Source organism: Scleropages formosus, chromosome 2 (assembly GCF_900964775.1).
Source record: "Scleropages formosus chromosome 2, fSclFor1.1, whole genome shotgun sequence".
Classification (NCBI taxonomy): domain Eukaryota; kingdom Metazoa; phylum Chordata; class Actinopteri; order Osteoglossiformes; family Osteoglossidae; genus Scleropages; species Scleropages formosus.
The window spans coordinates 10,531,655-10,549,589 of record NC_041807.1 but is presented as its reverse complement, the minus strand read 5'-3'; the positions used below and the strand labels follow the sequence as shown (position 1 = coordinate 10,549,589).

The window sequence follows — 17,935 nt, the reverse complement described above, 5'->3', positions numbered from 1 at the left end:
TGCATTGACACACTGCTCCTGGGGTCTGCTTCACATGACCTGTTGCCGCAGCGATCTTTCCTTCTTACGTAATATTTGCCAAGACACCCCTTCTAAAAAATGCAGCCATGGAGATAAGAGGCTTATGAGGAAATAAACTGTGCATCACACAATGTAATCTGTTATTTCCAGCAGGAGGGGGGTGCAGCGGTGCAGCGGGTTTGGCTGGGTCCTGCTCTCTGGTGGGTCTGGGGTTCGAGTCCCGCTTGGGGTGCCTTGCGATGGACTGGTGTCCCGTCCTAGATGTGTCCCCTCCAGTCTTGTGTCCTGTATTGCCGGGTTAGGCTCTGGCGTGCTGCGACCCTGCTTGGAACAAGTGGCTTCAGCCTATGTTTATATTTCCACTGGAATAATCCATATAGATGAAGGAAATGAGATCCAAATTCTGAATTACTTTTGCTCATATAGACTAATTCAAGAAGAGATATTTTCACGGTTTCAGAAAAATATGCTTGAATGATATACAGAAGATGAAGAACACAAGCTGGTTTTTACATTACTTCCTTTAGCAGACATTTTTCTCCAAAGCAACTTCCAATGAACTCTATGTAGTGTTATCAACCCACACACCTTATTCACCCAGGTGATTTACACTGCTAGATACACTACTTACACTGGGTCACTTATCCATACATCAGTGAAACACACTCTCTGTGTCACTCACACACTATGGGGGAACCTGAACAGCATGCCTTTGGAGTGTGGGAGGAAACCAGAGCACCCGGAGGAACCCCACACAGACACGGGGAAAACATGCAAACTCCACACATACTGAGCAGGGATCAAACCCACATTCTCTCACACCACACAGGCCCTGTGAAACAGCAGTGCTACTCGCTGTGCCACCATGCCGCATTGCATTTTTACAATATTGGTATCATTTTCATATAGAATCTTTTTCAAAATAAGGTTCCAAAATATAATTTTATCACATTTCATCTACATCTGTTTCTTTTAGCTAATCTTAATGATGTGCAAATTAGCCACAATAAATGTATCAGTGAAATATGTCAAATTCCAACACATTTACACTTATTTAATGTTACAAAAATCGAAATCTACAGTTCCACAGTAGCTTTTGCTGGGTATTAATTTGTGTTCCTTTGCCAAAAGGAACACAAATTAATACCCAGCAAAATCTACTGTAAAACTGCGAACTTCTTAGCAAAAGCTTCCTCCAGGGTTCATCACTGGTTAAAAAGTTGCGAAGTGAGATTTCACGGTAGGAGGGCCTAGGAGCTCTATTTCGGGACAGTTTTGTTTTGTTCCCATAGCAACACAATGAGGAGGCAGAGCAATGCAAGGCAGGCAGACTGGAAGCTTGCAATTTATGCAGAAAGCAAACTTGCAATTGCTGGGAAGAGAACACTGTGATGTGGGAACGCATCATTTATAAGGATACTTGAACTGACATTTTTTTTTTCCCACAGCAAAGTGCGCCATTGTCTCCCCAAAAAGTACAGTATACATTATCCTTTACTGCCCCACAAATCAAAACCATGAGCTCCAAAAGATGTTATCCTTTCGGCAAGGGCCTCAGAAGAATACACAACGTCCTTTTCATAGTCGAGGCGTATTTTTTCAGGGTAATTCCAGGTCCACATTCCTTCCTTCAGCCATGACATTATGTACAGCTGAGTTTTATACTTGATAAATAATAGTCTTGTTGAATCTCATCTTTTGCTTTGAACCCAAGCGAACAACACACAGCTCACCGAGTTCTTGTACCGCAGAATCTACATTTTTAGTTTGAAGAGGTGACCTTATTTGCTGCTCAGTTTAGTTTTTATTATGCTGTCGCTCAAGGCATTGTTTCGCTAAATGTGAATAAGTGCAGTCAGAAGCCAGACTAGGTTTGAAGTGAAATTGCGAGTGAACTGCAGTGTCACCTTGTTTAAATGCGTCATTTACATTTAGTGCATACTACTGTTCGGCGCACTCATGTTACACTTTTGTTCGTATTTTTGAACACACAAAGTCTGATAGATACCAACATTTTTCTGGTCATTTGTTTGCAATTGTATTTTCTTCACTTGTCTACTATATGAAAAAGGAGTTTGCTGGTGGGAGTGTGGTGGTGCAGTGGGTTTGGCTGGGTCCTGCTCTCTGGTGGGTCTGGGGTTCGAGTCCTACTTGGGGCGCCTTGTGACAGATTGGCGTCCCATCCTGGGTATGTCCCCCACGGCCCGCGCTGCCGGGTTAGGCCTTGCCGTGACTTTCCTCGGGACAAGCGGTTTCAGACAGAGTCTGTGTTTGCTGGGTGAAAATTTCACCTGCATTTCTGCCACCTGACATTAGTTGGCAGCAAAGCAGGACTGTGGGGCCACATTAATTCACATCACTTCTCTAGTGTTTACAGCTCCTGTCTGACGCATGTGAGTGTCTGTAATAAACAAGGTGACAAACACTGCACATGTTTATATGTTAAATCTTTTAAAAATTAGTATTAAATATAAATTTGTGGTAGGATGTAGAGGGGTGTGGTGGTGGAGCCGGTTTTCCCGGTGCTCGCTGTGTGGTGGGTCCAGGGTTTGAGTCCTGCTTGGGGTGCCTTACGATGGACTGGCATCCCGCCAAGGGTGTTTCCCCTCCTCCTTCAGCCTTGCACCCTCTGTTTCCAGGATACACTCTGTCTCACCACGACATTGGTTGGTTAGGATGTATTATTATGGGGTGGCATGGTAGCACAGCAAGTACTGCTACTGCATCACAGCACCTGGGATGTGCAAGAGAGCATGGGTTTGATCCTGATCAATGCTTCCAGGATAGGCTCTGGATCACCGCAACCCTGTTTAGGACAAGTGATGATCGACAATGCATGTGCTTTCATTTTCACTTGCATTTATTCATTTAGCTGACGCTTTTCTCCAAAGTGACCTACAATGTTGAACTACTGAAAATTATTAGGCCTTTATAGAGCTGGGTGATTTTACTAGTGCAAGTTACAGTAGGTACCTTGCTCAAGGGTAATACAAATCAAAGCTGGAGGTGAAGCTGAAACTGAAACCTGCAATCTTTGGGGTCAAAGACTAAAGCATTAGCCACTATGCTAGCAGCTTCCCAAGTCTAAAATGACTTTTAATTTTAATGGTGCTTGGAATTAATAAAAATGTTAAAACAATCAGGGGGCACGGTGGTGCAGCGGGCTTGGCTGGGTCCCGCTGTCTGGTGAATTTGGGGTTCGAGTCCCACTTGGGGTGCCTTGCAATGGACTGGTGTCCCGTCCTGGGTGTGTCCCCTCCCCTCTCCAGCCTTGCGTCCGCGTTAGGCTCCGGTTCGCCATGACCCTGCTTTGGACAAGCGGCTTCAGACAATGTGTGTGTGTTAAAATAATCTTACAATGTATAATTTTATGATTACAGAAATATATTCTATTATAGCTATATTCAAGGCTTTTACAGAATGTACCCAGTTAATAGACGTAAGTACATCTTTATCATTATGCTTTAGTGATTGTATGGATAATAAAGCATAATGACCAGATACTAAATATTGTACATGTTGTTTCAAGTTAATAAAATGTAATTTGAATGTGTTATGTCCACACTGTACCTTAAATATACAGCTGTATTCTTAAGCTTTTTTGATTTTGATGCAGTTTTTGGATTTAAGAATATATCAAGTTATAGACAGACTTCTAGTCCCAAATGTATATGATGGACTTGATAGTAGGTTCTCATAATCACATACTTGTAAATATAGTTGAATCAGCAGTATTACAGTATATCATCTCACTTGGGGGCATGGATGGCAGCAGGTTCTACTGAAATTTCTTAAGTTTACAAGTAAGTGGAATTGAACAATTTTAATAATACACATTGTCCTTTTCATAGTCAGGGCATAATTTTCTCCAAGTAATTCCATATGAAGTCAAACACCTATGAAACTTACTCCTTATGATTTCAGTGATACTGTCCTTTATGTTAACGCGTGGGAGACACATGCATGCACGAGAGGTGCCGAGTCAAACCTGACCTATAGCAAGCACTCGCGGGGTATTCAAGACAAGTCAAGGGAGGAACAGTGGTGGGTTTGGGAGACACATAGAGACAGCAAAATTATCTGTATAGTTATGATATCTGTAATATTTATGATCTCCACTATGACCCTCTCATAGTAACCATGACTTTACCTATAATTTAAGCATTTCTGATGAAAAAGAATGTATGTAAATGAGATCATTTTTCACCTTTAAGTTTTAATACTTTATTTTTACTTATTTGCATTTAGTTGCCTTTGACTGATGTGATTTGTAATGTTAGACACCAGTCTCAGCTACTAACAATTATCTACCCCTTCACACAAAGAATAAGGTAACACACCTTCAGTCACATGCTACAGGCAGTTCAGCTGAAAAACATCTTTGGACTGTGGGAGGAAATAAGACAATTCAGTCATCCAGATTGAAACCCAACGCGAATGCACAGCAAAGGTGCTATTAGCAACTGGAATGACCTGCTGAGCCACTGTGCCAACATCTAAACAAGTTACAAAATCTAAACACATTGTATGTAGTTGTACCATCTTAACATATTATTCTTTCATTACATATGCTTATATATGGATTTTTCCCCTAGCATACAGTTTTTGGATCTTGGATCCAAATATTTTGAACACACAAGTCAGAACTCTCATTGGAAGGCTAAAATTATGATTTTGAGGTTGTCATGATCTGGACACATGATTTAAACAAATTGTATTAAAAAGATGACAATGCTTGGAAAAGTTGGATGATAAAGCACAGAGAGATTGGACACACTCCTTTTAACACTAATGATAAAATTGGAGATCAGAACACTACTTATGTGGTCATCAGGAGTGAATATTAACACGAGAGCACATACCACAACAATTTTGTCCACATCTCTATACGTATTTACATGTAATTAAATCTAGGGTGTGTAGACCTTCAGTTCATGCTACGTACTGTGTATGTGTGTGAAGCCATGTGTCTTCCAGATATAATTTTATAGATCTATTTCTTGACACCCATTGCTGCAGGGTATTTGCAAAAGATGTACAATATCCCAGAATACAAATCACAGCATGTCTCTGTACAGTGAGACATCTGCAGTCTAATTATAATGCAAAAAAATACTGATAAAAGCTAAATGTTTTTACTGGTGCAACTATCAAACTACAATGCATTTATGCATTTTAAGAATCACGCATCTGGGATCTGCATCTGTGTCTCTTTCTCCTAATGTAATGCACAAATTGTATTTTCTGTGAGATGTACGTCGCTTTGGTGAAAAGCCTCTGCTAACTGAATAAATGTAAAGAATGCATTATGGAATTTCTCACGGGAATTATGACGTTTCATTCATTTCCTATAGTCGCTAGTTTATAGTTGGACACTAGATGGCGACTGAGGCTAAAGAAATACAGGACATTTACATTTCAGGTAGCTGACGCTTTTCTCCTTACAGTGTTAAGATTACAGTTATTACAAGCTTACAATTATTTACCAATTTACACAGCTGGGGTAAGTACCTTGCTTAAGGGCGCTATAGCTGGAGGTGAGGATCGAACCTGCAACCTTTGGATCGTAAGGCAGAAGCTCTAACCCCACATAATACGGGACAGCTGGTACTTCCCTGATCTCAATTAATTAACTTTTTACTACATTTCATTTAATTCTAATTACAGTTAGCTATGATAAGAGTAAGTCATTTAATGAAAATGTTTCATTTTTGAGGACTCGAGAATGAATTAAAGTGGAACTTTATTAAAATGACAGTAAAACGGGGTAAAATTCTACGCGGGGGGGCTGCGCTTTACTAATATGGACCGAAAAGGGAATAACGGGCACCGTCCGTAGTACATGTACTATCATGTCAGGCTGCTTCTGCCTTTGTGGGGGGTTCCTCTGGGTGCTCCGCTTCCCTCCCCTCCCCTCACATGCAGTTCGAGTGGACTGCTGACGCTAAATTGCCCATAGTGTGTGAGAAGGAGAGGAAGCGACAGTCAGTGCGATGGACTGGCGTTCCGTCCATCGTGTAACCCTTTTTTTCTCCCACTCATTGATTGCGGGAGAGACTGCGGACCGGGGCAGAGGGTTAGTGACAATGAATGATAGCTGATGTGGGCTATGAATTCTGGAACGCGCACGTTCGTGTCTTTAACTTTACACTGCGAAAATATCGCAACGAAACGGAGTATTAACACACACTGACTGAAACCGCTACTATATATATAACACATGCAACTACTCAGGCACTTTAAAGCCTGTCATTTTTTTTATTGCCTGTCCTACTATCTCACTGGTCTACTGTATTATTTTGTTTAATTTTCTATTTTTATACTTAAATGTTTGTGTTTTATATAGCTGTGCAGAGAACTTAGGGAATACCACTATAACTCCGCTGTAATTAGACAGCAACACAATGAATGACAAAGTCTTCAATTCAATTAATAGCTTTACCTTCCAGAAGCTTGTTTTCCACTAAATATTCACATTCTGTTAAAAAAAAACAGCTTCTCCAAGTATTACTCTATTATTTATATTGTAACGCGGTGCGGGCAGACATCAGGTGAGGTGAAGAACAGACGGAACAGTATTTATTACGAAGTCACCCTAACAGCGCCACACAGCGGGAGCTACATCCCCTCAGTCCCAGAGCCTCTACCATTTTCCATTATTCAACAGACATTCACCCATTTATATTTCCCGTGAGCCCCCACAACGGTTGAACGCAAACCTATTTTACCCACAATTCAGCTGTTTACAAACCCATTTTCCCGCCCAACGGTAACACTCTGCAGCAACGCGGCTCGTTAAAATATTTATTCTTGGAATGTAGTAAAATATAAATTTACTGGACTAGGGCGGTGCACTCAACGTTCAAGAAAAAATGGATTTCTCCCCAGCAGCTATATTCTCTCATTAAATCATAACCTAAACTCCTTTCTTGATGTTACGGTACAACCAGCTACCACGGCCTAGTGCATATTTGACAAAGAAATTTTAATTCTGTGGTGTAAATTATTATAAGTCCCTTCTGATAAATGTATATGTCTGACGTGTTTAAATTTCTCCCACTTGAAAACTTTGATTTACATAACAGTTATAATAAATTCTGGAATATCTGGACAGCCTTCTGAAAGTTATTAGTTTAGAAAGTTTTGCATGATTATACCTGTGATGTATTGTTACCTTTCGACGCTGAGCACTCACTCTCCGTATGTGGACATATTGGATTTTTCTCTGTCTACTGTCTGTATATGTTCTTTTCACCCTGCCCTGTTTATAAAACCAATTTAAAAAGATAAAAGTTGAAAAAAAAACAAACGAATAGTTCCTCATCCACACACCTTAGGTAATTTTTAACTGCAAAAATCCAGAACCTCCATCAGCATCACTCAGACTTCCACCGCCGCACCGGCGGGGACAGATTCGCACCCGTCCTTCGAGGGCAGGTAAAATTGCGATTGCAGTTTCAAAGTACGAACAATTAAGAAAAACACGTTCCCAAAGCCTTTTTGCCAGAATACTTAAAGTACAACTGTAATTATTTCGTTCAGTTTAATTGAACAGAAAAGACGGGATGCTGCTCACGACCATTTTCAGTCGCCGTTAAATCGTTGTCTTTTTTGCACGCGAGCTTCGCATCCAGGCACCTCCTCGTGTCACGTGGTTTGCGTCGAACTCATCGAGTGCCCTGTGATTGACGGGCTTATTGTCCAATCAGATGCGTCTCCGCAGGGGCACATGACGCAAAAGGCGGTTCCGAGCTCAGGGGCATCTGTCCACTAGTTTCTGATTCTTTTGCACGGCAGATACACGCGAAGCGTGGCATTATTTTGATGGCGATCCCGAGGAGCATTTCTCTGTGATGTTAGAGCTCGTTGACAGGTTCGCGCGCACAGGAACGTCTCCGACCGTCACGTAGGTAACGGCTGAGTGTGTCTGTCTCGCGCTCGGAAACACAAACAGCTCCGTAACGTTTGTCCGACTGTTCACTCACTCTGTTTCACACCGAACGACTCATGATCATGTAGACTCGTGCGTCGTCAGTTTTATTAAAAAAAAAAAAAATACTTGCAACAGTCTGTAAGATGCGTAAGGTGTCACTGCAGTTCTGTTCTGACTGGTGGGATTGCAAGCAGTTATTGTGCGTGCGTGCGTGCGCGCGCGTGCGCGTCAGCGTGAACAGCGCAGCTCGACACACTTCTGTAAACTCCGAATGCAAAAGAAAAGTGGAAAGATCTGTGCGAGTCAGTGAAAGAGATCAGTTCCAGCGGACCATGTACCTAAGATGACCTGTCTGTCCTGATGCGGATACCCCGTTTTTTGGCATCTTATTTACCACAGTCAGTATGGTAAAGATGCCAAGAAACGCAGGAAAACAGAGTGTGGACACCAGGAATAAGACACATGATGATGTGACATTTGCATCAGCTACCTAACGTTGCAAGATTACATGTGTAGTAGTCACAGTACTAAGCAAGTTGAGTGATTTGGTGAGTATACTATGGTAAGTAAAATAGTGGATAGACAAACGGTACATCTGCATTTATTCCTCTACTTGGAACTTTTCTCCAAAGCAGCTTATTGATTTGTATAGCAAGGTTACTTTTACTGAAACAATTCAGGGTTAGTACCTTGATCAGGAGGGGGTGCGGTGGCGCAGTGGCGCAGTGGGTTGGTCCTGGTCCTGCTCTTCGATGGGTTTGGGGTTCGAGTCCCGCTTGGGGTGCCTTGCGACGAACTGGCGTCCCGTCCTGGGTGTGTCCCCCTCCCCCTCCGGCCTTACGCCCTGTGTGCCGGGTTAGGCTCCGGTTCCCAGTGTCCCGTATGGGGCGAGTGGTTCGGACGGACGGACCTTGATCAGGGGTGCTACAGCAGGAGATGGAAGTTGAACCTGGGTCCTTTGAGTGCGAGGCAGCGGCTCCAACCACGTCGTCACCTACTGCCTCAGTGCTGGTCTTAGGGAGTCCCTTCTGGACCTTGGGTTGGGGTTTGAGTCTGCAGGAGACCAAGTACCATCACACTTATGATCCCCTGGTTGTGTTAGTGGAAGCTTGCTGGTTTTTGTGATCCTGTCCAAACTTGGCTGGCCCATTGTAATTGTTCATAAAGGCATTATTAAACATAGATGATCACCTAATGTTGATATACCTCTTCACCTCCTTCATTCCGAGTCATTATCACAAGTTCTACTCTTGTTTTTGGGGTTTATACCTATAGACCTTATTTACAGGAAATGATGACACTCTTTGAGCTTGCATTATTTGCTGTGGTCATCCTGATCTGACCAAACGCACCACAGACTTGCAAAATCCAAATAAAACATGAAACTCTCAGTGAAACTCGTGATCATTTTTAAATGCGTTCAGATGCCTCCTGTGGATGATGTCATGAAGTCTTACAGCAATCAGATGAAGAAAGTTTCAAATGGCTCAGTTTTTACAACCTGAGGGTTAACCACAAGAGTTTAGGTTCTAATCCCTTCCCTTGCTTGGGGGCTAATGGGTCCAGTTAATGAGGGTTGTGGGTCTGTATTGGAGCATCGTCAGCCTTACGAAAGAGTGACTCGATCCGAGTTGCACCGGAAACAAATCTCTACACAAGAGTGGCAGAGGCCCAGTTACTGTATCTTAAAAGACAACACAGCGGTTCCGGTGGAAGCGCTGTCTTGGTGAAGTCCGGTTAAAAAGTCACGCTGGCGGTAGAGGTTAAAATCAGGCTGGAATAGTGTCACGCAGGGGTGTGTCTCTCACAGGCACGCTGACCCGGCCAACTTTGAGGAACACTGATAAATCACTGCGAACCGTTCCGAAAAAATTCAAGGTCACCCCTGGGCTTTGAATGTTGGGCTGCTGTTGGATGCCAGATTTACTTTTTAGAACTGATCCATCTCGTCAGAAGAAAAACAGGGAAATGAATCTTACACTTTCTGTGCACACTCATATTTCCTGAAATGGTTATACATACAGAATATGAGGGGTAATGATGCCCATCGCACCCCTCCCCGCAGGCTTATTAATATCCAGAAGACAGGATCAGCTCACCCTCGGGCAAAGTGTGGTTCTTGGCAGTATGGCACTGGGGTGCTGCAGCAGGAGGGGGTGGAACGAGGGTGCTGCTTTTCGGGATGCCGTTCCCATGGAAGTTGTGTGACAGCAGAGCGTGCTGGTTTTCCACTTAACCGAGTTAATGGACTCTCTTGGAGCGTCAGTGGACTTGAAGAGAGCAAGAAAACCACATGGAATCAAGAGGGTGGAGACCTGCTGTTGTACCACCTGAGGTGGTCCTTATGACCGCACTGAAAACTATCAGTTTTACAAGTTACTGCAGTGGGGCGGTAGATGGCATAGTGGTTGGGGATGCTGCCCTGTGAGTCGTAGGATCCAAAGAATCCAGGTTCAGATCCTGCCTTATGCTGTAGTGCGCTTGAGCAAAGTTCTCGGCCTGAAATTGTTCTAGTAAGAAACGCCCAGCCGTGTAACTGGGTAAAGCATTGTAAATAACTTTGTAAATTGCTTTCAAAAAAAAGCATCAACTAATAGAATAAATGATAATTAGTCAAGGTAATAACCTGGTAGAATTAAACCTCACACTAACTATGACCACAGTGGATGCAACTGCATGTGTCTTTGGGCTTAAAATTTTAACAAACCACATTATACTTCCAAACAGATTATTGAATTTAATTATTTTTGTGATACTTCAAATTTTAAGTAGAATTACAGTGTCTTAAAGATAGTTACATTAAATTCTGTATTTGGAGGTCAGTTCGTAAAAGTGATATGTTAAGGTAAAGAGCCTATTGGGATCTTTAATTCACTGCTCCTTTTCCACGCCCTGCATAAAGAAATGGTCAGTCGGGTTTTTTGTGTGCTGAAAAAGTTACATTTTTGTTGCTTATAAAAATAGTAATGTAGTATTAGAAATATGAAAATACAGAAAATGTGGGGGGCGGGGGTGGTATGATGGCCTTTTGTTATACAGGAAATGCATTGAAATCTTCTCCACTTTGGCACATAATGAGTAAATAGTCTCTAAGAATTACTGTGATATGAATAAGTAAAACACTGTAAGTCATGCCAAAACAACTTAGTGTTAAGCTACTTACAGTGATTTACTTATTCATACATATTGCTTGTCCCTATAAGGAATTCTTCTGAACCTCAGCTGAATTAATAATGATTATTTGAATAGTATCAAATGCACTGTTTCAGTTGCAATATTATAATTAATGACTGGCGGTATTTGGTTGAGTGTCAGTGGGATAAAGTATGAAGTACATACACTAGTTGTTCTTGTTGAAGAGTGGTGTCGGTGTGCTTTGCAGAGTGAGACATTGTAGGCAGTGAATAAAATAATGTGTTGTGGAAGTAAAATGATTCTGTAACAGGCTAAAATGCTCTTGTAAAGAATAATAAGTCTTGTATATCGAAAGATTTTATATATTCATAAGCCGTTTTAGCGGTTTTTCGTGATATGAAACTGTTACATGTACAACAGCACAGATGTGAATAATGTTCTTAGGAAAGGATTAACCATCTTGTGGTTAATAACATGAAGGCAGAGACCTTTGTTACTTTGGTGTCTTGTCTTGTGAGGAGAAAAGAGCCCTTAACCGCTCCGTAGTGGAATGGGGAAAGGGACTTGATTTTAGCACGGAAGCAAAGGCAGCGAAGCAAGAGAAAGATGCCGACAGTTCCCATCGTGGTGAAATATGGCGTGCAGAGATGTCTGGGTAATGAAAATGGGCCGAGTTCACCTCGTTGGCCCTCACCTCTCCCTCGCTGCTCTGCCAGCCAGACATCACAAGTGCCTTCACCGTGAATTACTACTGCGAGCGCCATGTCGCCGGAGCGTTGAGTTGGAGGCGGATGCTTATGCGGAGGTGTGTCTGCCTGACTTGAGGGCTAGTCGGTGCGAACCTTCGGTTATCTTCCTCGATGAATGGCGCTCCTCATTTAATCGCTTACCGGATTTCGGTTTGTTTTAAACCACGGGTGGAGGTTGTGGTCCTGGAGGCTGTTGAAATGTGTTTCGATGAACCCTTGATTTAGCCCTGGAAGGTCAGCTCTGGTGATGGTGGTGTGTAGTGATCGCTTCATTGACATTTATTCTGCTCACGTTGAACAAGGTGCATTTCCACAACAGGCAGAGTTTTATATGCAGACACGTGACTCTTGAGTTAGTCAGTTTGTCACACACCACTGTTTTGCTGGTGCACATTGCACCGTATCTGAGTATTCAACTGATAGGAAGAACGAAGGTGATTGACAGATGGTGTGATTCAAATTTATGAAGCTTGTAGAAGATCAGGGAGCAGTGGGTCTGTAACAGATGTATTTTGTGATCCTTCTTGATTCCTGGAAGGATTCAGCAGTTCCGAGGGACAGAGGGAGTTCATTCCTCCATACCAGGGGCAAAAATGAAGAACCAACAATCTGTTAATTGTGCGTCTTTTGAAAGTAGGACTGCCAAGAGGTGGAGGATTGCAGTGTTGAGTAGGAAGTGATCATGTTCTGTAGGTATTGGGGTGCAGTTCCTTGTGGAAAGAGGTAACCAGGGTCTCGGACGTGGTGCAGGCAGCTACAGGAAGCCAGCAGAGGGAGACGAGGAGGGGATACGTGGGAACACTTTGGTTGGTCAAGTGCAACTCATGCCGCGGAACTCTTGATCAGCTCGGTCAAGCTTGTTCACGAAGGCTAGAACACCAGGCTGGAGGGAGCTGCAGTCGCCCAGGTGGGACATTGCCATGGCCTGGATCAGGAACTCTGTGGAGGAAAAATGAACATCTGTGCTAATGCAAAACTCAGTACACGCTGTGGCTGTGCAGCACCTGAGAGACAAAGGAGTTGTGGTTTCCACACTGCCTTAGTCCTTACCTACTTTACACAAGTACTTTACTGGATACTGAGTCACCTCACCTGGACCTTGGTGTAAATTGGCCACTAACCAAAATCTGTTCTCTTTAACGTACAGTGCACAGCTCATGGTAACCAGCAATAAACACCCTTGGTTTCGCATAGCGTTTGGCATGTTTCTGTGCCTGATCAAGAGAGAGATATTTATATTAACAAACTGTTTATGTCCAACAGGCGCCGTTTGCAGAACCATGCTCCTCTCCCTTGGGATGCTGATGCTGTCCGCCACGCAGATCTACACAGTCTTCACCGTGCAGCTCTTCGCCTTCCTCCACCTGCTGCCGGTGGAGGCCGACATCTCCGTGGTGAGCGCAGGGCTGCGGTCCATTTACCGATACCAAAAATTCGGGGGGGGGCGCTTCATTGCATTTTGTTTACACCAGTTGTTTGTGATTCGCTCCAGGCTGCTTTTAATTTAGCACAGTTTGCAAGAGAAAAAGTGACTCTTCTGGTGGGGTTGAAATGGAAAAAAACGGAAAGAGAATAGTTTTAGAAGTGAAAGTAATTGTTCAGCATGAAAATACGACTAATGCTGTACATCATTGTATCATTATTTTATATTAGTAGACATCAACGTGAATGATGTGTGAAATTGGTGAAAAAAAACATAATGAAGCCCTGTTATACAATGTAGCATTACTAACTGTTTCTGTATACAGTTATGATTTATATAATACAGCATAAAGGGGTTTGCCACCTAGGAAGCTGACTTGTGACGCCGTCATCGGAACGGAATCCGGTTGTAAACCGAGGATCACCTGTACGGCACAACCGGGCTCTCCAGTACTTACGCGTTTGCTCCCAGACTAATCTTTCTTCCTCAGCAGTTTCAGAATATTTATTTATACACAATATGACTTATTTCTCCCCCCCAGTACTCCTTTGACAATAAAACGGAGAACTTTGAGGACCTGCCAGCACGGTTCGGCTACAAGCTGCCCAGCGAGGGACTGAAGGTGGGTGCGTTCACCCCGCGCCAAGTGGAACGCACAGGAACGTTTGCTGAGATCGTGCTGTTTCGTTCCATAATTTATTACCGCTGATGCAAATTCAAAGAATTCAAAACAAATTTGGAGAGGAATTAAAAGCGTGCATTTTCTGAACGCAGCAGCCCCCCCCCCCCCCCCCCCCAATCTTATCTGAAGGTTTGTGCAAATTGAGTCCAGCTCTTCGCTCCCTGCACCATCATGATCTCCTTCCAGAAACTTCCACAGTGCACGGGCAGAGTTTGTACAGAGGACCCAGTTTGTAGTTCTCAGTTGGAAGCACAGGGGTGCTAGAAATGTAATGTAATTGTTTTTGTCCTGCTCACATCTAGAGGACATTTCTCCTGAAGTCCATTACTTCCTGAACAATGGTCTTTGGTTCTCTCTTGCTTGCTCTGAGTGGCACCTTGTTTTACGAGGGCCGTCTCCCATGTTTACTGCTTGGCAGTGTGGAGTAGTTGTGTGACAAAGGTCACACACTCAGGAGTTCTGGGATTATTCTCAAACACTTTAGCTTGGGACAGGCATCGGGGAGGATGGGAATCGGAATGGCAGGCAGGGACTCAAACTCCTGAGCTCCTGGTGCGCGGTACCCTGCCATCTCTCGCTCCAGGGAGTGCGTTATTGCGCAAGCTGGCTGCGTGCATACACCGTTCTTAGCGAGAGTGGATGTGTTGGATGCGTTGTATGCGCTGCGTATGTTTCATTGTGCGCGGCACAGTGTGAGCATGGGATGAGGTCACTGATGTCCTGTTGTGGCCTGTGTTCTGAGTGGTGGTGCGGTGCGTAGCGAGTCATGGGTCTCTATGTTGGCGAAATGTACTTTGGTTTGGTTACTCTGAGATGTACGTCCCTTTAAAGAAAAGCATCAATGTGCGAGGAAAAAAAGTGATGTGAGTAAAGGTGTCAGTGTGTCTAGTGTTGTATGGCAGTGGTGTAGTGCTGTGTACATTTCCTAATTTAGCCAATGCTTTTCTCTAAAGCAATGTATGATGCTAAGCTACTTACACTGATTTACCCGTTTATACAGCGGGATGATTTTTACTGTGCCAGTTCAAGGTAAGTACTTACTGAAGCATAGTACAGCTGGAGATTGGATTCAAAGTGATGGCTTTAACAACAATGTCCCCCACTGCTGTATAATGGTATATATTCTGTCTCCCTGCATGCCAACATGAAAAGAATAATATAAAAGGCAAGCACTATATCATATCCATCTTTGTAGCATGAGCCATGTTGTCTTTGGGACTCTTAGTAGCTTTAACCCTAGATACAGTGGTGGAAGAACACGCTGGATCTTGCTGCTAATTACAGGTAAATCTGAGTCTCAGCAGGCTGATGCTAAGCACAGGTTATGTGTTTATTCACAAATGCAGCAGCTTACATAACATGCACCATAATGAAAGATAAATAGTCTTTTGAGCTTCTTTCTGACCCCCACACACACACACACACACACACACACTCTCACTCACTCACCCACCCACTGCAGCCGAAGCTGGGAAAAGACTGAGTCATCACTTACAGATGGCTTAGGATGGACCCCTAACTACAGACTCCCTCACCCATACTGACCTGGAACATCCAGGCTTATTAGTTTTCCATTTTTATGCAGCGATTGATCAAAATGACAGGAAATTAATTTGTAAGGCTCATTTTTTGTGGTAATGACCAACTGCCTGTTATTTATTTATGTATTTTACAACAGAACTGGGTCATAACAACATAGACAATATACTGAGAAAATACACATACATATAAATATGTAATACACAAAGACAGAATGTTATATTTAGGAGGGGTGCCTTGTGACGGACTGGTGTCCCTTCCTGGGTGTGTCCCCTCCCCCTTTAGCTCTCTGCCCCGTGTTGCCAGGTTAGGCTCCCGTTCACCGCAGCTCCCGTTCGCCACAACCCCCGTTCAGGACAAGCAGTTGTAGACATTGTGTGTCTGGTTGACTCTATGATGTCAAGCTGGTCAGGCCCTGAACGATAGAAGCAGCCTGAAATCGCAATGCTTCCACTGCCAAGCTTTACAGCTGATACGAAGTTCTTTATGGTCAAAGGTGGGTTCTGATTTTTGCCAAGCAAAGCATCTAGCATTGTAGCCAGACTTTGTCTCATCTGTCCAGAGCACATGGTTCCAGTGCTCCTGATCTTCACCTCCCTCTTCTCAGTCTTGCATCTGGTTTCTATTTTAAGAGCAGAGGCTTCTACCTTACTGTCCTTGCATGTAGGACAAAGTTGTGCAGTCTTGTTCCGGTGTTTGGCTCCTGCACTTTCACACTGACTGAGAGAAGATTTACATGTAAATTCCTTGAAGTTCTCAGAGACTTCGTGAAGCATCTTTCGGTCAGCTCTCGGGCTGAATGTGGCCTGGTTAGATTGTAGTTCTTCATTAGTAGGTGATCTTCTGGAAAGTAGAGTGATTGACTACAGATCACTTGGAAATGGCTTTAAGACCCTTTCCAGACTCAGGCATCAACAATCCTTCTTAGGGTCTCAGAGCTCCTTTGAGCTTTGCATAACATAGCCACACATCTCAGTTGGTAAGACCAAACCTGACCACGGCTTTCTGATATAAGGCAGTGCCCTCCAAGTTACTCTCTGGTGTTCTAATAATTTGCACCTGTTTTGGTGCATCTCATTCTAATTTCAGGCATTTAATACAATGATAAAGGTAAGGATTGCATACTTTTTTTTTTAAATGAAGTCACTTGTACCTATCGGTATAATTGAAATGATAATCAAATATCGTTTTTTCAAAAATGTAAAACAAAATAAAATAGACCAACCTTTTCTATAGTTTTTTCACACAGCTGGATTCTGGAGTTCATATGAATATTTGTGGAGTTCAGATGTTAACGTTTCTTTAAGAAGGACGTTAGACGCTTGTGTTAAACACGTTTGTTCAGGGAGTTTCTGGTGTGGAAAACATTTCCATTCCAGATATGCAATGAACACACTTATAACAGTTAGGCGCATTTATAACTGTGTGTTTATCCCTGTAATGTACACAGTTGTGGTTTTTACTTTAACCCTCTGTGGTTTCTTACTTTTAATATCAGTCACAAATTAAGGTTTATATATTAGAATTGGATTCTCTTTTGTTTTTGCTCGTCTACATTGTACTTGCTGTGAACTGATGTGTCTGTGCCCTTAACATAATTCTTAGTTCATCTGTCCTTTTAATATCAATAACTGTCTGTCCAGTGCAGAGTTGCAGTGATCCAGAGCCTATCCCGCAAGTATAGGGCATGAGGCAGGGTACACTCTAGGAGGAAGGATAGTCCATTGCAGGGCAGCCACACACACACACACACACACACACACACACACACACACATGCACACAAAGGGCAATATAGTTACCAGTTCATCTGAAACACGTGTCTTTGGACTATGGGAGGAAACCCAAGCGATCACAGGGAAACGCACCTGAGTTTTAACATAATGGAACAACAGTGTGCATGAATGCTGAAGTGTGTCCACTTCTTCATGCAAAAAAACCGTTCTGTTCCATGTGGCCTCTGTCATGTGAGAAACTTTCCCTTACACTTTCTGTTCCCCCAAAATGTTTCCAAGTTATCTTTCTCTTTACAACCCGAAACTGCAAACAAAGAAACTGTTTTTCCGAATTGAACTACAGAGGGTAAAACCCATGTAGGTTTCTCTCTGTGTTGTTCCCCCTTCCTCTCAGTATTCTTCACTGGGCACTGCTCCCCCTTCCCTGCCCCCAATTTCGATTTTGGCTCTCAAAAGCCCTCTCATGTATAAGAATGCCCCAGGAAGCCATTTCCCTTCCTGATGCATTGTGGGACCTGGGATGTAGGCTAAAGACTGCACTGTCCTTGCTTGGCCCCAGCTGACTGCATGCTGTTTTGCAGAGGCACAGATTGAGTCTCGACCAGGGCTCCTACTCGACCGCATTTCCCTGATGGCAGCTGTCTCCTGCAGCTGCAACAGATTGTGTGTGTGTGTGTGTGTGTGTGTGTGTGTGTGTGTGTGTGTACACGTACACACA

The 17,935-nt window shown here is 43.3% G+C and overlaps 1 protein-coding gene across 5 annotated transcripts in view; it reads left to right on the top strand.

The window, feature by feature from the left end:
- Positions 1 to 5,381: 5,381 nt before the first annotated feature.
- The window catches only part of LOC108940665 (E3 ubiquitin-protein ligase RNF13-like), a 41,464-nt gene continuing 28,910 nt past the window's right edge, over positions 5,382 to 17,935 (top strand). Inside the window, exons 1-3 of one of the 5 annotated variants that reach the window (XM_018762964.1) lie at positions 5,382 to 5,443; positions 13,102 to 13,232; positions 13,803 to 13,883. In XM_018762964.1, coding sequence (XP_018618480.1) covers positions 5,401 to 5,443; positions 13,102 to 13,232; positions 13,803 to 13,883 — 255 coding nt within the window. In that variant the 5' untranslated portion in view covers positions 5,382 to 5,400. Of the gene's footprint in view, positions 5,444 to 7,789; positions 7,945 to 11,931; positions 12,746 to 13,101; positions 13,233 to 13,802; positions 13,884 to 17,935 lie in introns of those variants that run through there. The other 4 variants (XM_018762973.1, XM_018762989.1, XM_018762981.1 and 1 more) reach the window with 4 other exon arrangements.